This window comes from Opisthorchis viverrini (genome assembly GCF_000715545.1).
Source record: "Opisthorchis viverrini unplaced genomic scaffold opera_v5_99, whole genome shotgun sequence".
Taxonomy (NCBI): Eukaryota; Metazoa; Platyhelminthes; class Trematoda; order Opisthorchiida; family Opisthorchiidae; genus Opisthorchis; species Opisthorchis viverrini.
This window is the reverse complement of record NW_008751754.1, coordinates 571,560-596,185: the sequence shown is the minus strand read 5'-3', so window position 1 is coordinate 596,185 and position 24,626 is coordinate 571,560. Positions and strand designations below refer to the sequence as shown.

The 24,626-nt window shown below is 44.4% G+C and overlaps 1 protein-coding gene across 1 annotated transcript; it reads left to right on the top strand.

Annotated features, from left to right (window-relative positions):
• Positions 1-10,099: 10,099 nt before the first annotated feature.
• On the top strand, positions 10,100-12,928 carry T265_05281 (hypothetical protein; the record flags this gene model as incomplete). Its single annotated transcript, XM_009170256.1, has 1 exon — positions 10,100-12,928. One exon carries the CDS (start codon positions 10,100-10,102, stop codon positions 12,926-12,928), a length of 2,829 nt encoding a protein of 942 aa, XP_009168520.1.
• Between the last annotated feature and the right edge of the window lie 11,698 nt (positions 12,929-24,626).

The following is a 24,626-nucleotide window of genomic DNA, read 5'->3' as shown; positions in this document are numbered from 1 at the left end:
GACGAGCACAGTAGTGCGGGTCGCCATGTTCCGCCATACATCATACTGGTTTGGTATCTTGTTACCATATGACCTGAAACAACAAAACATCACCAGAAAACTCGTACCAACACGGAATAGAAGGATTGATTGGTGCGTACATCAGACCGACATCCGTGTGTCTCAACAGTCGTATTTCGAGAATGCAACTTGTCTGATATCACAAGGTCTTCAAGTAAACTGCACGACCACGTGTCGGTTCAAAGGTCCGCGATTCACTTCATTGTGCGCACCTATGGTTACCGGTCTATGTACCTTGTTTCAAAATAATACTCTAGGTCATGTAAAAACGTCTTCGCAGTATTTAGACCTGCAGTATGAAGCAGTTTTAATGGATGTTGTATCGAAATTCCTTCATATTGTCTGTATAAATGAGTTAGATGAACCCCCCATCTCAAACCGCTAACGTTCATTGTATGGATTGTTGCAGACTTGCTGTTCTAACTGGATCAGGCTAGAAGAGGCATCGGTGAAAGTTAAGTCGTAGGCACAATGTCGGTTTCCGTCAGGAATACACCTCAACTGAACCTCATTCACCGTCTCCCAGTAGACTGTCACCTCTGTGTGCTACTCCCCTGCCATGCAGGATGTGTGGTCAACCAAAGGCTGCACGTGGGGCGGTAGAAAGTATTACGCCACATCAAAAGTACAACGGTTAAACGGAAATGGAATCCATTCGGTACTCTGAACAGATTAACAATACCTATCAGGCCACATAGTACTTCTATCGAAACCGAGCACTGTTTGTACACACTACCAGCAATTCCTCTACTTTTCTACTGCCGGTTCACTCTAGCTTATCACAGTATTCAGGCACCCATACAACAACCTTGGTGAAGTCTTTGGAAGGTCTTTCAGTCTTTTCTTGGCTTAGAAATCCGTCTGTATTGGTCATGGATACTTCTATGTATATTTCAATATAACTTTCACTTATGTTGTCTTCGCCTCATTGCCGGATACGGGTAGTGTTAGGGGTGCTGTCAAGCAATACACAATTCTAACTTGCTGAATGGATACTCAATAACAACTAGCTGTGTGCGACCAAGCTAGCAGAATTCTGGAAGACTAAACACCGCGGCTTACTAGCACACTAACTAACAGTCTGAGAATTCGATAAATATCTTATTTGCGCTCGTATATGCTTTCGACAACAGACTCAGGTGAAGTTAACTGAATCTCTCGTTTATGACGGTCCGCTTCAGAGTCGAAATGTTTTCAGCAGCCCTTTGAGTAGTGTGTTACGCCCAGACATTCTTATAGAAAGTGTACGCTCAAATTCACAGTCTGTTTTGGCAAGCGCCAGGAACGAACCCCATCTTTTTGCTCCGGGCTCTGAACAAACGAGCTCAGAAGAATACCACCATGGTTTTTCGCATGATTTACCAAAGACCAGAAGCGAGAACTGCGGTTGGCTCTTAATTATGCGGTGGGATACGAAACTATGCTTAAAGGATTTATTCTTCAGACATCGTAGAGGCCGCCACATTACTTGGTGTCTATCAGCAGCTAACATTTTATTCCATTAGCTAGCAATGAAGAAGCTGTATTCAAGATTACCGTTTCAACTGGAAGCCTACTTGGAAAGGAATTGTGCAATGGGTTCGAAGTCGACAATGAGGCTCTGTGGGAATTAATTTAGCCAGCCAAAAACTTTTAGCATGACAAGCTGAGAGGACTACACTGTGAGAGTTACTCACTCAACACACAGCGTAGGACAAACCAACCCAAGTTGATATTTACGGGACATTGTCCGTGTCTGGTGGCACCAATGTATAATCAGTACCAGATTGCAGTGCCTTGTCTTACACTACGACAAAGTGTCAAAATTATGCCATGATATTCCTCTAAATCANCCACCGCAGAACTGCCCAAATCTGCCTTTTTCGGATTACTCCGTTTCAACGGGAAAGCCGCTCAACAGTATGGAGGAACATTCCCAAATGAGGGAATTTAATCCGTTCCCAAGTCGGTTGACTCGACTCTGTGGGTGAGGTTCAAAAGTTAGTGAAGGCCTGAGGTTCAGTACACTGGCCAACCTGCTACATAGCAGGACTGCAAGGCGCACCCCTAGTTCCTTTCGTCTATCGTGACAGTCTACTCGTTCGAAATACTCTATCAAATAATTTCACAATTTTTTACATGCGGTTATACTTGCTGGTACAATAACCTTTCCGGTCTCCCATGACAAAGTTTTATTCATTTGATAAACACTGACTGTTTGACGTCACCTACCCGTCCATCGGTTTTGGTCAGTAAAACGAAATAGGTATGGTGGTCGAACAAGCTGACTTTCGGCCCCATGTTTACTGAGCACAGGTAAACAGCGAAAGTCTCCTGTCAAAAGATAAATAAGCGGAACCACAAGGAATAAATACTTCTAGCCAAGACAGTCGGTGTCGTCCGTGAAAGGATGCACCATGTTACTGTCCTTGAAGAAATTCGTCGGCGCTGTCATTATTGTTAAATCAGAACAGGTGTTGTAACAGGTGTCGTATCCAGTTGGGTTAAAATCAATCCGTTTTTACTCATTCTGTGTCAGCCTGCTTCAGTGCACAAAAGCCGCCTCATATCTCAGTTGGAACGATACTCGAGACATCGCAGCATAGTTTCTTGAAGTAGACTACTCATTAGGTTGGGTCTCTCTTTAAAACCAAACTTGTATGCAAATGAGTGAAATCTGCGAAATCCGTTCAATTCAGGATCAAGTTGTCGGAAACTCGGGAACTACACCGGCCTCATGAGACTTAAATGAGGTGAGGCCTGCCATGGGCTGTCGAAGGGTTTTCACCAACCTTGCAAATAGTGTTCCGTCAAGAAAACACAATTCGATGTCTCAAATAGCTCACTAACTGAAACATGAGGTAGCCTTTGTACAGCACATTTTGTTGAAGAATATCATAAACCACAGATTAGGCTGCAATTTCTGTCCGTCAGCCGATAAAATCAAATTCGTGAATTGCGTACAACTTGGGTTAAAATAGAGCATGTGTTTGACGGAAACTTGGAAGCTGCGCCTACCTAAAGCGGCCGAAGAAGGACGAAGGGATGATGAAGGGTTTTCAGCGATCATACGCATAATTTTCAAAAAACTACACGCCAACTTATTCAGCCAATCATCTGACTGTTGGCTAATAGCCGAATAACCGGTGGGCGAAGGGCATGACAATTAATGAGGCATGCACCTGGAACTGTACCAAATGTCTAAGACAAGTCGGATCCGAAAACGCTCACTTACTTGAGCAATTTCGTGCTTGTTATGATTTATCAGATGGGGTGGAGATGAGCGTTACGTGTAGGTTTACCCAACAATTTCGAACCAATAACCACTGGGCCAATCACTTAAGTTGTTATCGCAGGTAGAATAGGTGGCAGGCATCCCCTCGCGTATAGTACAGTCAATGAGAGTGCCAGGATTCTGTGGGCGTCTACTGCCTAAGGGATCAAGTTTGTTCAGGTTCAATTTAATCTTAGTGTATGATGTCCGAATATGTTCGAAAGCCGACAGAATCATAATGTCAATGGGGCAAGGCGTTGCTTACCACCGTACGAGTGCAACAGATCGCCAACTTCACTAGCAACATAGAACAGCCCGTAAAATGTGGCTACTACGAGGTGAAGATTACTCCTCTTGCCCCCCGCGGTAACGAGGAGCCAAGCGCTAATACGCGGTGTTTTCCGCTGCCACCGCACTCTTTACCATGCGATTAGCACGCAACAAAATAATGCCCTTTTCCAAAGGCCATTTTATCCCAGGGCCCCGTTATACCAAACAAATGGGTATACACTTGTGCCAAGTACTTCTTGGTCTAAAGGCACGAAAGTCCGCTTCTTAAATGTGGCGTTGCTTTTCCACTACCATTCAAAATGTAGAAAGCTTTCTGATTCTTGAAATACTACCCTTAATTTGGCTAGTGAGGACATTTTCCGGAACCTAACTAACAAGACCGTTTTATTTGCCAATCCTCCGCAATTGTTTCCCCATTCAGAAATTCTACCGGATTTCCACTAAGTGTTTCTTTTACTAAAAGAACATTGCCAGATGCCAATCATCTTACCTGTGTACATACCAACTCCAGTTGGACAGTACTCCCTTTTGGGGGTTTCCACTTTGCATGTGTCGTAGTGGACGCTGTCAGTGAGAGTGATGGTTCTCTAAAACAACATTTTGTTAGGTTGTTTTTTTTCGGCCTACATGCAACAATGTACAGAGGCATAGCTGGATGATAGTGGCAACGCACGACCTACATGATAACGCTGATCTAACCGGAGAAAACTGCGCCTTCACCTGAACTGAAGTGTCTGTGCTGAGTTGTGTTGTTGTGAATGAATAATCACCCATAACTTTTCCCACATCCCCTTTGGTACGAATTTTGTACCTCCGGTTGTTTACGATGCTTCCACTGTAGTTTCGGCAAACTGTGACGTAATCTATATCGTACTCGGGAGTTTAGACAATGCCTTTCCATCTGAAGACACTATAACTATCAGTGAAACTGAGTCCAGTGGCCAACTTAATTATTCATAATAAACGCACCATTTAAATTTGAATCCATAGCGTGGGAGCCCTGAGAAGATGAACCTTCTGAGCTAGGTGATCTCCTGATGTACAAACTAAGCAGGGTAGACCCATGAAGTGGGACAAACACATCTAACAGGCACAGAATATCGTTCTTATCGCCATTGGGGGCGTGTCGCCACCACTGTTGTGGCGTTCTCACCCGACCCATGTAAGCCTTCGGAAACGTGTTTTAACACTGAAGAACCACACAAAGTGGTGGCGTTTCCAACCTGGGAAGTTAGGTGGACCTTGCTGTGGCTGAATGTCCTATTCTTTACAGAAATTCCGACATCATGCAGGTCCGAAAGATGTCAAATTTATTACGAATATAAACGTGGATTGTTGCTGAGGTGTATGCACATAGTGCATGCTTAGTCGTTGCTTCCCGCCAATATGTATGTCAGGCATATCTAAATGCCGCCGGAGATTTGCTAGAAGTGTCACCAAAATGCCCGTTTCTACAAATCAAGTGGCATTAACAGAGAAGCAATCGATCGTCCATGTCTTGGGATGTTTTATGGTGATATATTTAGCAGCAACGCGAGTGACTACGTCAGTCGTAACGGAAAGGAGGTTGTTACCTGGGCGATCGTTACACGGAGGGAGGACTAACTGTGGGGTTTAGGTTGTGATGTGCATAACTGGTTTTCTTGGTAGGTGTAATTTGTCAAGTCACGTCTTCGATGATGAAGCTACATTCCTAAGCATAAACATCGTAAATGTATGCCACATCCGCTGCAATTGAGCAGACCACACCCAACTGATGTTTTAGGAAACGGCTCATGATTTGCTGTAAGATCAACCGCGTCAAACACTGGACTCCTGTTTTCGTCAGTCTTCGTGACCACGTGAAACATAGCTTGTCTTTCGTTGCTCTCTGAGGTTCATTCGATCTCATTTCTCGATCCAGTGGGCAAAACAGTATTCAGGTTTAGCGAAAAGAGACGCTACTTAGCATTCTGAATTATTTTTGTGTGTTCTGTTTCCAGTGTATCTGCGCGTCAAATGAAAAAAGGATTGCGGGTGTCCCTGTGCTCGATGGACAACAGAAAGACAAATGTGCTCAGCTTATCACACATAAAAAAGCTGTTCAGAGGGCTCATGGCGTTCAGCTATTTGGCCGATGATACGCCCATCGTTGCTCGCAGCAAAAATGCTAGTCAGCTTCTCTCTAGCTGCATAACAATTCGAGGCATTCTCAAAACGAGACTGAAGCACTTTGGGAAATCATTCCTCTACAAAATACTGATAACCTTCGGGAGGCTTCGGACGTATTTTGATCCTACAGGAGGGTATCCATTTGACTTCCTCAGTTCACTGCACATATTTACGCACACACACTTCCTGTCTATAAACCGTTGAGCTCTCTTAAGTGGCAACTTCAGACATCCCGATCTCCCTCAGTCAGGTTCGAAAAATAGTCCTAAAGGAACCCATTTGTGGGAGGAGTAGATAATGTGTTTTGTTCTTCTCATAAGTAAATATTGACACAGCAGTTAAAAACAAGCATGTAGTATATTGTAACTTCTATTTGACTTCAAGGGTTCCAAATGTAGGTTTTAAATTGGGGGAGCAATTAAAAAATAACCAATATGGCCACCTTGACTACTACGAAACGTCCACGATCATGCCAAGTTGATTGTTACTATGGGTTCACAAACCCATAAGTTTGCACTAAGAGGAACAGAATTCAGCACAGTACACAGCAAACCAGGAACGTAAATTCCGTGAGATAACTTACCTCAGTACATGCCGAGAAAGCGCGAATTTACTGACCAGAAGGTCCGTGGTTCGAACCCGACCTCTGCCTCTCGACTTCCCCTGTCTTGGCTTTGGCAACCTGACGGTATCCCAGCCCTCGAGCTTCCGTCGGGTGGCATAGCAGCTAGGCACCGAAATGATGTTACAGCTGAACGATTTTTTTAAGTACACGCCCCAAACGGTGGTATGTACACGCCCAGCGGTATATCTTCCGCATCTACATGACAATATTTACCTGGTGGCTATATGTAAACACACCCCTTCCTTCCCCATAGACTGGCTAATTCTTCCAGTGATTAGAAGACTTTTAAAACTTAAACAATGCAGCTAATGCAGCATGGAAATGGAAGGTATGAACCGTGTGCCTTCAGTGTTGAAGGGTTCAGATAGTCCTGAGTGCACGATCGGCGACAACTTTACCATGGGCGATATTGCGCTGCAATGACTCCTACACACACTGGCACATTTCTGCACTACTGTTCCACTGAACGACAGGTTAAGTTGATCACTCAAAGAGAGGGTGGTGATAGTATGGGCGCCAAGCCTTGTCCAGCATCCAGTAAATGTGGGGGGGGGGCAAGTGGTTAGAGCGCGAATTTACTTGACCGGAAGGTCCGTGGTTCGAACCCGACCTCTGCCTCTCGATTTCCCCTTTCTAGGCTTGGACGACCTGGCAGTATCCCAGCCCTCGTGCCTCTTTCGTGCGGCATGGCAGCTAGGCACCAAAAAGGTGCTACAGCCGAACGATTTATTCATATTATTTAAGTGTGGGTGTGCTGTCTGCGATGCATCGGCCTTCGACAGCGACAGTGCAACAGGTCATTTCGACTCGCTTTCTAATCAAGAGAGAGGAAATCAGAGTCAGTGGAGAGTAGCGAACGAAGAACACAATCACTTGTTAGTTTCTACTCAAATCAGCCCGGTAATTTCATCATCTACCAACGAATGATTTTGAGATCAAGCTGAGGAAACATCCTGGAAGAACAGAACAATGAAGAATCCAACAGATCGGTTTGAACCCTCGAGCTTGACTTCGTTGCATTTACTGCCTCAGTTGACTCTAATCAGACCAAGTTCAGTCTAATACAACTGGCCGGTGTTCTTCGATGGTTGACACTCACTTCTCGGACACGCCTTCTGTAACGTGAGCCGTATAGGCGCGCTTTCATCAACCGTCCACAACAGTGCAGATTGTTGATAAGTGGGGTAGATTGTGCTACAAGGTCAAATCACGTGCTACTGTAGCTTGCGAGCGTAATCACATCGGCTTTTGTGGGTCATTTGCATCATGGCATCAGAATAGTTCACGAAATGCAGTCATTTTGATCGTCTAGGTGATAGAAGAGTCAGTGTCGGACAAGTGTGCTACTCTTTTGGTCAATTTGAATTAAAGCTAGAAACAAAGTTAATTCCATCTGACCGTGAGTAATGAGAAAGTCACATCCATAATAGTACATCGGAAATATGTTATGTGGGTGAAAAATTAAAAATAGTCAAACTGATTGATAAACGAAATAGGAAATACTAAAGGATTGGATTTGGTGAGATGGAGGTCAGGAGGAATTTTCTGTTTTCACAGGGCACCATAACAAACATGGTGATGACAGAGAAAGCTTCGTGTTACACAACGGTACAACTTAGACAGTCACCCGTAACCTCCCCAAGGTTTCAAATGAGAATGCGGATAAAAGATATTTTCACCAAGACGCAAGGAACAACGAGAAATGCGTTACGACTGGTGAGAGTTATTAGGCTGACTTTAAACGGTTGATTTCATTGTCCCTATTGAAAACCATACACTGTAAGTCAAACTTCAAAGGAATAAAAAGCAAACTGGAATTAACTTGAGATGGTACATTCACAAGGAAGCACAGTGTTCATCCATGTCCCGGTTTAGACTTCCTGTTCCATCCAGAGCTTGTGGAATTGGGTAGACTGATCTGATCTTTTCCAGATAAGCCCCGCCACTTATGCAAAAAGTGCATGTGCGAAAATTCAAGCTCCGCCACTTTTGCCAGCTCCAACTTAATGTACGCACACAACCTTGACCTATTTTTGAAAACAGTTCCTTATCCATATCTATGCTTATTTTGTGCAAATTTTTTCTCCGTTCGGACGTAAAACCTTAAATGAACTTTCTGACGCTTTCAACCCTCGTTCATGACAGAGACGGTAATACATTATTTGCGGCGGTCCAGGTCTACGCGTCGAGATACATGAAAAGGCAATATCTCGCCGTAAAATTCACGCGGGGCGAGTCCTTCCCTAGCAGTGGATTTTCGGGAAACTAAGGTCTTGTGGACAGCTGCTTGTGTGAGTTCGTTTGGAGTCAAAAGTACCGTAAAACAGACCTTTTCGTGCAAATATTAATGACATCCCAATTTCACCCTCTTCGATAAATACTGAAAGTACAAATCGCATGTCCCCTTTTTTCTAATCTTTTTTGGGCGGCGGGGGTTAATTTTTCGACGGGGCTTATCTGGAAAAGATCGGACTAATCTTTCGACTAGTTGCTTTCTTTTGAAATTTTTGAATCTTATCCAAACTAGCTGCTTTTGATGACGACGCGGCTCACAGGAAGAAGCACCTAATGTGACCCTTCCTTCTTCTCGGGGATTCGAATGACCTAGCAAGCGGAACAGTTGCCAAAACTGTTACAGCACGTAGCAAGCGCGGAAATTCACCTGAAACCCCAGTGTCCCTCAGTTACAAATGTCGGCCAACTTTATATCGATGACAAGTTGGTTACCAAGTGCCGAATGATCCTGGAAATTTTATCCTATTTAGTTAAACTATCGTTTTGTTGGCCGAATGTTGGCTGGGGAACTTCGGGATACGAACCCTGTCTTATTTCATGTAAAATTAGCAAAAATGACTGCCTAGTTCTTTTTCACTTATACTTTTACATCTAAATTGATTTTATTGGACTCTTGAAAAGATGTGTGTCAGTAAGCAGCGGATTCTCTTCTAAATTTTTTTACCGGATGATGAACATTTGCATTTCTTTCCAAAAGGGAAACTACTCACAAAGTTACTGAAAGCTCTGGTAGTTGAGTCTCCCGTTAAAGCTAGATCGATATGCAAATGAGTGCATTTCTCAAAATTTCCGTCTTTCATTTGTTCAGAGTAAGATGGAAGCAGCGGGAGTCAGTTGTAACTGAGCATGAACAATGAACTTTCCGGTAGAATTCAAAATTATGCAATGTTTTTCTACCGTAAACAAGAAATGGGAATGGAACATTGAAGCTTTCTCCACTGACCACCTTTGTTCCAAAACACCACGAAAGGCTGCAAGATTTGGATATATTTTAAAGTTTGGGAAGGTATCCTGAGTCAAAGAAACTCGGAGTCCGGTAGTGGAAATTTTCGTTTGCCATGCCACTCAGGAAGTCTTTTAGAGCTGCAGATTCTGAGTAAAACACAAGGTGAAACCACAATATGGAGGCATCCGAGTCTGCGGACATTGATTGACAAATTTCTATCAGCGTTGACTACAGTTTGATTTTGCAACCTTCTCGCTGGAACGAAGACCAAGCCGGCAGTGCTACATCACCGTTCCCGTCGTCCGATTGGTCCATCTCAGCACGTGCCGCAGACGAGCTGAGACCAATCCAAATCGCTACAAACGCCTAGGCCAATTTAGCCAATCGCGCTCAAGTCACGCTATCTCAAAGCGCGGTCACGCCGCACGCTTCATTCTCCGTTGTTCGGCGCTCCGAGAGTGCGCATGCAACGCTCACGATGGAGCCGATCTACACGGCTGCCTTGAACATCATTAGCTATACGCAGCCAAGCTTGGACGGTGGATTACTGGCCTACGCCTTCAACAATATTGTGCAACTCCCCACAGCCAAACAAGCAAATGTGTCTTTTTATTCACCTAAACACACTGTGAGAGATCATGTATTATCGACTTATGCACGGACGGGATACGCTGTTGCTGTCACGTCTGGACTACTTTGGATTATTCTATTGCTAACAGCCGCTGTTTTTCTTTGTTTTCAATGTCGACGCAAGGCAAGGCGCAAGACAGCAATGGTCTATTTGACCGATATGACCAGCGGGGTGATGGAGGCAAATATGCCAATGTTAGTGATGGATGCAGCTCCGAAAAGATCAAGCAAACCATTTTACAAAAGGCGAGAGCAACTTCAGTCCCACTGGTCTTGTTTGGCCATCCAGTTTTTCTTATTCTGTTTACTAACTGTTTTGCTGGGCACCGGTGTGCTTCTCGGATTTACAGTAAGCAGTCAGCTGCACGCAAATCTCGCATCACCACCCACACATGAAGAAGCGATCGGGCGACTTCTGACTTCTGCAGAGTTAGAGCATGTCGATTCCTCAAAAAGTCATGTTTTCCCTCGGTTGCTCAGGGCATTAGCTCAGGTCAGAGCTTATTTATCGGAATTCGTTCAAAACACGAAAAATCATACGGCCCCTGCTGTTGAGGAACTGATTCGGGCAACGGAACAGATGCAAGATGGAATGACGAATGAGTTTAATGCCTTACTTTTTGATAAGATTGGTGTCTCAGAGGCGTTTGCTCAAGGGGATTTACTCGGAAGTAGTGTTATATCCTTGATCACACACTCAATGGCTGTTGTTGAACAAGATACATCAGTTAAGGCCCATTTCGAACGGTTCAAGATCGAGTTACAGACATGGCTACGCCTTATTAACAACTACGGACCAAGCTTGACAGATGGAAATTGTACTGGCCAATGTCGTTGGCTGCACGACACGTTTGCTGGTAACCTAACGGCCCGTCCTGACTCGTTTATGCCACCGTTTACGTTTGCCATTGCTCTCAAGTTCGTGACCACTGATCGAAATCAAACTGCTGAAACCGTTCAGGCTCAGTTGAACCAAGGGAAAATTTTGGCCGACAAACAATTGATAGAGACGAAGAAAATTATGGCGGAGCGAATCAATATCCCGAAATCTATTGGGGATATGATAGATCAACGTTGGGACATGCTAGGTTCGCAACTGGGCAAAGCGATTCAAGCGATTGACCAAGCTGCACTGATGGTGACCCGGTCAGTTGCACCGAAGGTCTCCTCGGGTTCGACAATTGCACTCGCGGTTGGTTGCATTTTTTGGAGTTTATTTTTGTTGCTCACGGTTGGGATAACCTGGTTGCTCATTCACTATCATTGCGTCCCTGGTAAATTGAATCGTCATGATCGACATCGCGTACGTTCGGTCGCCAGTTGTGGACTTGTCCTTTTCGCAATCAGTATGTTATTCGCTGTAATTTTGTTCCTGTCAGCTGGCTATGCTTACAGTGAAGTTTGCCGATACCTCGACCCAGGACAGAAGATGGTAACCGTTGTCCGCCACGATACCCTGAAAGGCACGTATACCAGTGAAACTGTCTTTACACTTGACTCGCACATCAACGAATTTCTCAACCAGCACTGGCCTGAAATCGAAGCGATCGCTTTAAGAGCCACCCCACCGGGCAGCAAGCCAATGCCGATACCACATATTCGAAGCCCAGTCTATGCTCTCACGCACAACTGTCAACAGGATATGGGTGTTCTGCAAGCGTTCGATGCTATACGTGACTTCAACATGACCAGTTTGAACGACCCCGAGATGTCGGCGCGATTTGTTAACATTGGTCGAGAGATTATGATGGACTCTTTGAGGTCAATCGATCCGAACGAAATGTTTCCCGCGGAAACTGATGAGCAGCTTGCTATGGCTGGTCGTTTGGATGACTTTATTGTTAATTTTGAAGAACTACGTCAAAATCTTCCCACCACCTATGTCAGTGTTCGTGGTACGGAAGAGGATTCAGTCAACTACAGACCTTATCCAGAGAAAGCCATGTGGGATGCTTGGGATGCTTACCGTACGATTATCTATCCAAGTCTAACAACGGAACAGGTTCAAAAGATTGAGTTTGCCACACAACAGGTTCGTCTTGGATTGACCCAAATGGCTGCAAATATCAAAACAATCGATGGACATTTGACTGAACTGTCCAAAGCCAAGAAGGTTAGCCATGTCGTTGTCAGTCTTCAGGCGAATCTTGCCAAGTTGAAATCCTTGATGTCCGACAAACCCAGACTGCTGGAAGTTGCAGTAAAGTTGTTTGAAGAAAACATTGCGGCAAACACTCCTGATGAAGCAGCCAAACTAGTCGTAACCTACGGGCCAAAACTGATGGCCGAGGTTGGCCGTTGTCGTCGTCTATACGAGGCTACTCGGGATGTCACCGAGTCTGTATGTGGTGGCGTTGTGACAGTGATGAATGGGGTCTGGTTTGTGGCTGGTTGGATTACTCTCGTCGGGACAGTGATCAGCATTTTCGGACTGTTACTACTCCTACACAAACCGGACGGTGTGGTCACACGAAAATTCCACTTTCCCACTTCAAATGCCACTCAACCCACTGGTGGTAGTGTTCGAGGACGCAGACACAAAGACACTGCCCCAACAACCAATGATTTCTCTACTCAGGCTGAAGTAGGACAATTTGGTGCACACACTCAAAACCACGTTAATTCCTTACAAGCAGTAGAAACAGGCGAATCCGAATGTGGCCCGCATATCGGTTGACTTTGAATCGAAGAGTTATGCTACCCGGCTTCCCACCTAACAATGTTCATACTGAGAGGTTTGTCATGGTGGTCTTCAGTCCTACCACTAAACTTTTCATATAATCAGACTTGCGCATTTTTCCGAGACCAGCAAACTCAAAGGCGGCGTTATTTTTACGCAATTCCGCTAATTTTATTTTTCCTAGACTATCATCTCATTCCAACCGTCTCCCTTTGCCACCGATGTTAGCCTTGCCGTCAGTAACTGTTGGGATCTCAGAGTCTTTCGCTGTCATTCCATGCCGTGTTTTTAATGAACTCATCCACTTACTACACATAGGCAATGATAGCTGGGACTATACTGTATGACATCAGTGCCCTGTTTCTGTCGTGACAGACGGACCAACACAAAAGCTACTTGTACAGTTGTTGCTTTACTATTCTTCGACCTGAATACGCTGTGCCCTTCAACTCTGATGCTCAACTCTGTTTTTTTACACTATGAAGCCTGCTTTTATCCGCCTCCTTCCCATCTTGGGTATGTCTGTATTTCCGCTTGCACTGCCACAGTGGATATCAAACTTATGCGAATAGTTCGCTGTGCCTTAATTGTTCATTTGTTTTTGTGTATTTGCCGTGAGGGAAAGTGACTAGGCAGCATCTAGGCCTACCGCAACTTTTAGGCTCTATCTGTTGCCCCTGACAAGCATCGATCTGACATACGTGGAAAGATTGAGGTCGATGATTCAGCTAACTGTGTTGGTAAGGCATTCGACCGATGACTGCTGAATAGTGGCACAGTCAACTAGATTATATCCAGCTGACAGGTGGGGCTTACGATGGTCATTGAGACTTATGCTTTTCTGACTTAACGCTGCATTATTTCTCGGACGTAGATAGGCAGTGCTACCGACTATAACTACCTGGACAATAGAGTTCTATTTCACTATGCCTGATTTGATTTGATGAGATTGCTGGTTGAGTATCAGTGGGTATGGCAGTGAAACATCGGTGTTAACACTGATGCTGTTGTCTCTGATGACGATCACGTGGTTATGTCTTTGTCGCAGGGCGCCCCTGGTTTTGGAGGTGCTCCTTTAAACACTTGCGTTCTGATCAGCATGAAGCTAGCGAAGCACTAATTTTGGCTTGGTTTTCTATGGGTTTCTCAGTAGATGGGACAAGTAAAACAGCCTCTGAGGGCGTTGTTAGGAGACTCATAGTTGGCGCTACCAGAATTATTAATCAGGGTCAGCCTCAACCTGTGCACGTATAGGTGCAATCCTCAGTAAGACCGGCATCTCAGGATCATCGACTTTTAAGCAAGCGTTTCCCAGCCCGTCAGTGGCGTATGAATTGTGGAAGTACAGATGTTGAGTCCACAACTTAGCCTCTCACAGTCTGTCACTGATGTTTGTGCTGCAACTTGCTCTTAGCACTCATGGTTTCTTGGTCGCTGGGTTAGTGTACAGTAACCTCCAAGTCACGCTTCTAAAGTACATTTGGCCATTTCTCGACCACTGTCCCGATACGGTCCTAGCCCACAGTGCTACTCAATTAAACCGTATTTTCGAAAGTGGAAGTGCTGTTGAGCAACTAAACTGATCCATAGCGTACCTTTTTACAAGTTAGCTGTCAGCCTAACGCCAGAACAATCAGGAAAGTTATCTTCCTAGAAGAACGGAATGTTTATTTTGGCCTGAATAAGCGTAAATGCAATCATTATTTCAAGGCCCTACTTTGACACTAATGTCAGTTTCAAGCAAGAAACAGATGTCATGCAGTTTCTCCTCGGACAATGCTCAGTAAGTCTACGCATTCACAATGGTCTAACTTTTGCTGACTGATCGTCTGATTTCTATGAGTTTTGTACATCTGATCTGCGAGAAATTTATATAAAATAAAAGGGGGTGCAGCAAAACCATGTATACTCATGTCCTGGTGGTGTACAGTATAGGTCAACAGGAGATTACAAAGTATTCATATAAAGGGCTATCCTACAGCACCGGTGCAACTTCAAAATGTCAGCTTTCCCGCATCCACACAACGGTGCCTTCCATTGGGAACATAATATTCTAACCTTTTTGCAGTTCACCAACATTCTGCATTGCCTCATTCCTTCGCCAGACACAATCCACTGAGATTACAGAATTATTTCCACTGAATGTTTCGCCAATCGGATGATGGCACCGGATACGGCGCACTGTTTCCCCCCGTGTTGTTGATCTGAGAGAATTCCAAGCGCTTTCTTTGAGATATTTATATACTTGTGCCGGTCACAACTGGAGTAACGCTACAATGCCGACTTCACAGGTACATCAACTGTATGCCGTGCTCACAATATGGTTTGTGACGTCAGTGTTTGTGTCGAGTTCTGTACCTGTTTGCTTGGATTGCATGGCCATATGGGCCCATGTCTTAGGCATGTGTTTGCCACACAATGTGTCAAATACGACTCATCATCATCATTCACAGCTGCGATAACCGCGTACTTGTCGTACACTGGTTGTCATCATCATCTTCACAGCTGCGATAACCGCGTACTTGTCGTACACTGGTTGTAGGTGCCACAGTTTCGTTCACCGATGATTCGGGGAGGTTGGTGGGGTGGCTGCGCATTGGAGGCGGTGGCTGATAAATTGGTGCCTAAATACAGCACTGTCAGTGGACTGTTAAGGGGGGGGAATTGGGAAGGGATCTATGCAGTCAATGCAATATCTTGGATACATGAACGCCTCTGAGGGTGAAACTGGGCCATGTCTGACAATGTCTCTAAACATTGATATGGTCCGTCTCGGGGTTCTCATCCAAAAAGACGGTACTGACCAGCGCATCTGAGTTTGCTACCAATGGCCTTTATACTTCACTGCCAATCCATTATTTAACTGCCTCTGGCTCGTTTCTACCCTTCACGTGTTTGTGCAAAAATAGGAATTCGGTCGACTGGCATACGGAGCAGGATCATCGACTTTTAAGCAAGCGTTTCCCAGCCCGTCAGTGGCGTATGAATTGTGGAAGTACAGATGTTGAGTCCACAACTTAGCCTCTCACAGTCTGTCACTGATGTTTGTGCTGCAACTTGCTCTTAGCACTCATGGTTTCTTGGTCGCTGGGTTAGTGTACAGTAACCTCCAAGTCACGCTTCTAAAGTACATTTGGCCATTTCTCGACCACTGTCCCGATACGGTCCTAGCCCACAGTGCTACTCAATTAAACCGTATTTTCGAAAGTGGAAGTGCTGTTGAGCAACTAAACTGATCCATAGCGTACCTTTTTACAAGTTAGCTGTCAGCCTAACGCCAGAACAATCAGGAAAGTTATCTTCCTAGAAGAACGGAATGTTTATTTTGGCCTGAATAAGCGTAAATGCAATCATTATTTCAAGGCCCTACTTTGACACTAATGTCAGTTTCAAGCAAGAAACAGATGTCATGCAGTTTCTCCTCGGACAATGCTCAGTAAGTCTACGCATTCACAATGGTCTAACTTTTGCTGACTGATCGTCTGATTTCTATGAGTTTTGTACATCTGATCTGCGAGAAATTTATATAAAATAAAAGGGGGTGCAGCAAAACCATGTATACTCATGTCCTGGTGGTGTACAGTATAGGTCAACAGGAGATTACAAAGTATTCATATAAAGGGCTATCCTACAGCACCGGTGCAACTTCAAAATGTCAGCTTTCCCGCATCCACACAACGGTGCCTTCCATTGGGAACATAATATTCTAACCTTTTTGCAGTTCACCAACATTCTGCATTGCCTCATTCCTTCGCCAGACACAATCCACTGAGATTACAGAATTATTTCCACTGAATGTTTCGCCAATCGGATGATGGCACCGGATACGGCGCACTGTTTCCCCCCGTGTTGTTGATCTGAGAGAATTCCAAGCGCTTTCTTTGAGATATTTATATACTTGTGCCGGTCACAACTGGAGTAACGCTACAATGCCGACTTCACAGGTACATCAACTGTATGCCGTGCTCACAATATGGTTTGTGACGTCAGTGTTTGTGTCGAGTTCTGTACCTGTTTGCTTGGATTGCATGGCCATATGGGCCCATGTCTTAGGCATGTGTTTGCCACACAATGTGTCAAATACGACTCATCATCATCATTCACAGCTGCGATAACCGCGTACTTGTCGTACACTGGTTGTAGGTGCCACAGTTTCGTTCACCGATGATTCGGGGAGGTGGGGTAGGTAGCTGCGCATTGGAGGTGGGAGCTGATAAATTAGTGCGTGAATACGTCACTGTCAGTGAACTGTTAAGTGGGGGAATTGGGAAGGGAGCTATGCATTAGCGTCGTTGAGGGCGCGACTGAGCCATATCTGACAATGTATCTAACCACTGATATGGCCCGTCTCGGGGTCCCCATCCAGCAAGACGGTAATGACCAGCGCGGCTGAGTTTGCCGGTAATGGCTTTTATACTTCGCTTACATTGGGTGATTAAACCACCCAGTCTTGGCATTCATTGATGAATCAGTCTGTCCAGTAGGATCACCACAAACCATTCACAATGGGTATCTGGGGTTGAGAACACTGGTTCGCACATCTACTCACTGTGCCTAAATTAAAACATCGATGTCCTCGCATGACATCCTCCCCCCCTATATATATACTGTGCATGCATCACAGTGTGATTAAAGTTAATGGTTTTCTGTGGAGGAAAGCGTCGGTAGCTCAGGTAGCGTAGATGGTAGTTGGCTTCTTCAATCAAATTGCCCAGCTCAGCGAACAAGCCAACTACCAAAGTTAACGGTCTTTTAGGAAAAAGGTGGGATTCTGGTGAAGAAGCCTCGGCTAAGCGTGCGATCTCTTCTTTATTGAGACTCATCACCTGGACATAGAGGGATCGGACACGACTTATTGGGTTAACGGTTTCGGGCTGTGGCCTCCGATATGTGGCGATATCGCCCGATTTGTTAGAGTGCGAATTTACTGACCGGAACGTCCGTGGTTCGAACCCGACCTCCGCCTCTCGACTTTCCCTGTCTAGGCTTGAGCGAACTGGCAGCATCTCAGCCCTCGTGCAACATTCGGGCGGCATGACAGTTAGGCACCGAAAGGGTGCTACAGCTGAACGATTACTCCTATTGGTTTGTGCAGTTTGCTATTTTGATTTGAGTTGCAACTGCTGGCTAATTCAGACAAGCATCAGGCTACTATTTCCATCCGATTGGTCACCGATTCTCGCGGAAAACCAAACAATTACAAAGTCAGAAACGTAGGTTTTTACAAGGACGTCTCAATGGAGACTAGAGCGTTTGTGTGTCCGGGGTGTTTCGCATCCGTCCACACCCTTACATTAAACATCCGGTATAATTCCGAACACATGACCCGGAGGTTATCATGTCCTCAGCGAAGATGGACCACAAACCAGACGAAGCATTCCGACTATTTACTACCAGCGAGATGGCAGTCTGAATTAGTCGACGACTGATTATACCAAAAGCCACATCTAAAAAATTATTGATACCCCCGCTGATCACGGATGGTTGCAAGATATGACGACCTCAGCTGCCCTAAGCAGGTTCACGGACTGTAACTCGGAGGAGATGTAGAAAAGAGAAAATTTCAAAAGTCCACGGAATCTTAAGTGCTTGTCACAACTGTAAAAAAAGGTATCCTACGTATAACAAGGCTAAAGATCCTACAGGATCATCAGATAATCCCATTGTTCAGGCCATCCACTGCCTCAAAGACGATCTGGTCATCGCGTGGTTTATCTTGGGTACGATGTAAACTAGACAAGGATCCGCAGTGGAAGTTGATAAAAGTTTGTGAAAAGAAATTAAACTCGCTTCTCAGTCAGCATGTTAAGTAATCTGGCGAAACTGGTGGAGGAGAAATTTGAAGGTTATTAAAAGGTTGTTAGATCCAGGGTTTTTGGAGAGATGTCCGTACTCTATGCTTCATTGATTAGTGTTCTTGACCTCGGTACTAATGTGTACTTGCAGACAACGTTTTGGAGGCACGAGCTAATAAAAGTTCCGTTTATTTTCCTGTGGTTCAGTGGAAATCTTCGGTTGTGCTGTCCACATAAATGTAGAAAAAATGGCTCAGCTGTAGCTTTCTTTCGATGCCTAACCGTCATGCCACCCAAAGGTTGCACGAGGGCTGGGATACTTCCAGGTTGCCCAAGCCTAGACAGGAGAAATCGAGAGGCAGAGGCCTGGTTCGAAACACGGACGTTCCAGTCAGTAAATTCGTGCTCTAACCACTTGGGCCATCTCGCCCAACTACTTGAGCCACTCGCCATCTCCCCACATAACTGTGGTCAAGAATGTAGCCGTTTGGTTACATATCGGCAGTAAAGTTAATTGGACAACAACTGTTTCAAGAATCAGCTTCAAATTTTGCTGAAAATTACAGCAAATTCCTTAGAAACGAAACAACATGGTAGGAAGACATCCCCTCCAAAAATTAAGTAGAAATTGCTTCCAATCAGTCATAACTTAGTGTATACTTCCCCTGAAGATATACCGTCTCCAAAGAGAGACCAGATACCCTTTTTCTAGGTTCAGTTACTCTTCAGGAAGGGATTTTGATCAATTTTTCAGAGTCAAACCAACAGTCTTTGGTGGCCAGTTTTGCTTGCCCCGTTCACGGCAAAACGAGTACACATGAGTAGTCGAAATTTGCGCTATCTTCATACCTCAAAACGCTTTTCGCTGCTTTCATTGGTCGCCCATTGAGTTGGATAGTGCGAACTCATGCTGCTGAAGCTAGTGACCTAAACAACAGTTGTTTAGGGCACTGTTCTTCTGACTAAATTTTCAGGGCATCTCACAGACTTCTATAAGGCTGGCTCCATCGAGGATGAGAGGACTCGGTGGGTGATGATTTTCAGTTAAACCTCAGATCCTCGGTGACAACCGAAGATAGGTTGGGTTAAGCGATCCAATTTCGACAGTCTGCAGCTGGTTATAGACCGGGCTCGCTATGCGAATAATCATATGTTAGTTTAGCAAACTTCCCAACAGATGACCAAATGCTGTGCCAAGCATAGGGACTCATGGAACATTTGCGCTATTCCTACGCATAGTTATCGTCACAGTGCAACATTCCATTGTAGTACAAACTCGACAAACGCATTTGCCGCTTAGATGTGCTTGTAGAGTCTATTGGTATCTAACGATTTGGCACATGATAGCTATTATTCATAGACCAAGTACTGTATATAGCTGGCATTCTAAGGCTTGTCATCTGCACTTTTGTCAAGCAACCCTCCATGACTGAGGATAACCTAGCATATGTGTGCACACGTAGCTTGGAAACGCTGTGTAGGGCCTTGAGCACTCAGGCTGTATGACGGGTCAAAAATTTGGTCTTCAGAAAATCAATTGGGTTGACTAGAAGTTCCGTTCTGTGGCAGGACATTTATCCAACAAGCTGATTCAAATTGATTCAACTAATGTGTGTGTTTTGAATCTCTAAATTTGTGCTGTGAACTTGTTTATCTTTTATTGATTATGATGAATTCCGTCGTCAGTAGACAACAGTCGAATCGATAAATGTTTAGGAACCGGATATTTGTCATTTCGTTCGATGATGAATTCGTCGTCAGTAGACAACAGTCGAATCGATAAATGTTTAGGAACCGGATATTTGTCATTTCGTTCGTGATTGGAGAACGTAGTGAGACCTTGGACAATCGGCCGTCTCTTTAGTCTTCGGCTGTTTCCATCTATGATAGATGAAGATCGTCAGTGGTGCTGTGCACTTGGACAGTGGTACTCTCCTGCACTCAGATATGAACGTCTATGGAATACATCACAGTCGTAGATAGTGGGATAATGTCACATAATTATCAAGAGTTTGGATCGATCTAAAGTGCTCAGCAATTGATTTTCCGCAGTTTTTCAATTATTATTTATCAGCTTTACAGCTCTCCTAAATCTTATTGAAAACAAACCGAATGTGAAATCGCCGAATGAACTGGTTGCTAGTTTGTGTAATCTATCATGCGCACCGTGATGAAATAGACTAGCAACACACAGAAGTGCATCACGAGTTTCTATTATTTCCTGGCAAGGTTGCTGCTTTCCTACGGAAGGGTACAACTTTGATCTTCAACGGTTAGGACTGTTTGTCAAAACACCTCAGGTTCGGATTTCACTGTCACGTGATGAGCAGTGTTCAAAAAGTGACCTTGAGAAAAATGTAACGACTTGGTCGCTATAACACCAAAGTTTTATGTGATCAAATCAGAGCAAGGTTTTTTGTTCCCGGAACCGCTTTTCAGTAACCAGAGGAAGGGATTCTTATTCGAAATCGAGGGCGCTGTAGCTCCAGACTAATCTGTTTAGACAGTGCGTTTGGTTTGTATGGTAAGGCACGAGATCATAGCGAGCCTAAGATATGTATTGTTGGTAGTGTGAGGAGATTTGGAATTTTTTTTGTGGGTGATGAGTGAAACTTCTATGATGAGTGAAACTTCTATCTGAGAAGTCGTTGCTCGAGGAGCCAGTCGACACGTGTGACCGCGTGATGTGGATCCCGTGATTGAAGGATGAGCGGCGCTATATCCTGTCTAAGTGCGAGTTAATCACACTGCTGATCAGCCACTCGTGGCCGAACGGTCAAGTGTTCAAGCTACTAGCCGGGAGGTCGCGGGTTCGAGACTCTTCGGAGTTCCGTGAGATGCGCACTGCTGATCATTCCCAATAAGGATGAAACAGCTGTACAGTGCTTCTCGGCTATTCAGCAGATCAGCCACTCGTGGCCGAACGGTTAAGTGTTCAAACTACTGGCCGGGAGGTTGCGGGTTCAAGACTCTTCGGAGTTTCGTGAGATGCGCACTGCTGATGATTCCCAATAAGGATGAAACAGCTGTACAGTGCTTCTCGGCTTTTCAGCATAGATTGGCTTCATATACAGGACGAAATCCCACACACAAAAAATAAGATATGTATTTTCGCTGAGCATGTCTTGTTAGTTCTAGATAGTTTGACCGTAGAAACGTTTTGTACTGTGCAGGTTTTCCAGTTCGTGTTTACCGTCCGACCTTTACTGCTTCAGACAGCGAATCTGTTGAGGACTTCTTTCAGCAACTGATTTCAATCATCTCCGGAATTCACAGTTGGCTAAATTTGCTTCAGTTTTTCAGTTTGACAAACTTGGCGGTTTGGAGTTTGCAGTCGTTACCTACATACGATATAAGACGGGTTCATCTCTCTGCGTGGGCGGAGTTGTAGCCCTGCATACCATGGCAACAGTTGCCATCCCAACCAGGCACGCTGGCTGTAATACGTGATTAGTCGAGACACAATGAAGGGCTATCCTGGGTTTTTTCAAGGAGTTTTCCTTCCCGGGGAAAATTTCCGGGTTAATTAGAACCAAAGAGCAATCATCATACGGCTATACGACCTCATTTTTTTCATGGCTAGTTCTTCCTTGGAAGCACCTCGGCGCCTTCGACGTACTATTACATTTGGCTTTAAGAAACTAGATTTTCGGAGAACGGACATCAACTGTCTTGCTTTTATTGAAGACAAAACTAGGGTATATCAGTTAGCCTAAAACGGACCTCGGTACACCTACTTGTCTCGTACTACGGAACAGCTAAACGCAGAAACCTTTTCTACACTGTGTCGAGTGTGGTAGGTATGGGTGAATATATACTTTCCAACAAGCTTAGATTCGATAAATAGACAGGGATAATATTACCCGAATGTGGTAATCTACAACAGGAGTAATCACTTTCCGAAGGAATGAGGAATCACAGAGAAGTGTTTCATTCTGCGTGGAATGGAGCAGCATGGGACATATGAGAGGGAAACCCACAAAAAATTACAACCCTACTGTTCAAGAAATCATTTAACCCGGAGTAAGATATGGAGGAGGAATATAACCGCTCTAGACGTGCCAGCGGAGAACAATTGAAAGCGAAATGACCAGGTCTGATAGTAAATAATAATCGTTCAGCTGTGACACTCTTCTCGTGTCCAACCGCCATGCCAACCGAAGGAGCCCGAAGGCTGAGATACTGCCAGGTGACCTAGGCCTAGACAACAACGGTGGAGATGTCGGGGTTGGGTTCGAATCACAGGCTTTCCGGTCAGTAGATTTGCACCTTCTGAGCTTTCTAGACTAAAGTGTGTTTGATGTTTGAAAATTGGTTGAGCTGTAGTGAGACGTGAAAGAGAAATCTAACCGTTGTGAAAAAAACTTGATAATACCCGGGGGAGCTTTTTTTTTAAAAAAAATTAGCCTGAATACAGTGAAGACGCAAAGTTTAAAATGGTCGCCCCCGGAGACAAAACAAGGTTGTCATGGTTGGCCACAGTCATCCGTATATCGTGAATCAATCTATGTGGGCATGTTACCTGGCATCTGGGACGACTGAAGTTCACGACCGAATTTGTATGGTTTGTCTCCCAACTTGATCACATCAGTCTTACCTTGTTCTTTTCCGCTTTTGACACTTGTGAGTCCTGCTTCTTACACATGATCGTCAGTCCACTGTTCTGAACGCATTTCCAAGCCTTGCGCTTGTTGCTTTTCCCGCTGGCTAACTCGGTCACGATTTGGACGCATACGGTTGACCCTAAATTGTAACTCAGCTCTTCCCTTTCCTTAAACCAAAAGCGTACTGTCATACCTAAAGTATTGGTTTCCCCACTCACCTTGTAAACGTTTTTTGTGGGACTAACCAACAAGCCTACCTATTTCTCCTAGCGACTAGCCATCCAGTCTTCGTTTTTGAAGGTATTACCATCAATCACATGGAGACCAGGAATTTATAGCTATTCATTTTTGCTTTGATAGCAATTAAAACTGCCAGACTTCAGGTTAACAGCGATTCTATTGACACTAGAAAGTTAGGGCTAGATCTCATCTAGACTGAACGACTTCCTTTCCTACATAGTATTATTTCAGTTCGTCTGCCGATGTTCTGCAAGTGCTTCCAGGAACAAGTAATTTTTTGTTCTCACTACGTAAGTGGTTATGGGGTCTTGCAATACAAGAAGGCACCATGCTATACTATACTATACTATACTATACTATACTATACTATACTATACTATACTATACTATACTATACTATACTATACTATACTATACTATACTATACTATACTATACTATACTATACTATACTATACTATACTATACTATACTATACTATACTATACTATACTATACTATACTATACTATACTATACTATACTATACTATACTACACTATGGGGTCTTGTAATACAAGAATAACGCTATATATCCTGTAATCCATGAATTCAAACTTGGCTGAGTAGCATCCATAAAACCAGTGTTCGTTATACCCACAACTGGTGCCATTCCTATGGCAACAGCCTTTAGAATTACAGGACAGCGACTACAATGAGCATCTAAAAATTGACAAATTCTAGCCTCTTTATAAACATCAAATTCTCTCCTTTCAATATTGATCACAAAAATCTCCCCACAACATATTCAGGCGGAAATGCATTTAACCGAACAGGAACGGTTACACCACTATACAAAAGACCAGAAGTATGCTCCATTTAACTTGAGGTTTGTAAGCGGATGCTACGATGCATGGTGGAGGATAAGCAACATAGGTTTCTTATCCTTTTCTGGTTGCATACGGGCAGCTTTTCTGTCCGGCAAAAGTTGCTACGGTTCGGATTCTGAGTATCTGAAAACCTGCCAATAAGATGGGACTGTGAAGACTAACTACACCAGAATAGCGAGATGCAAACTT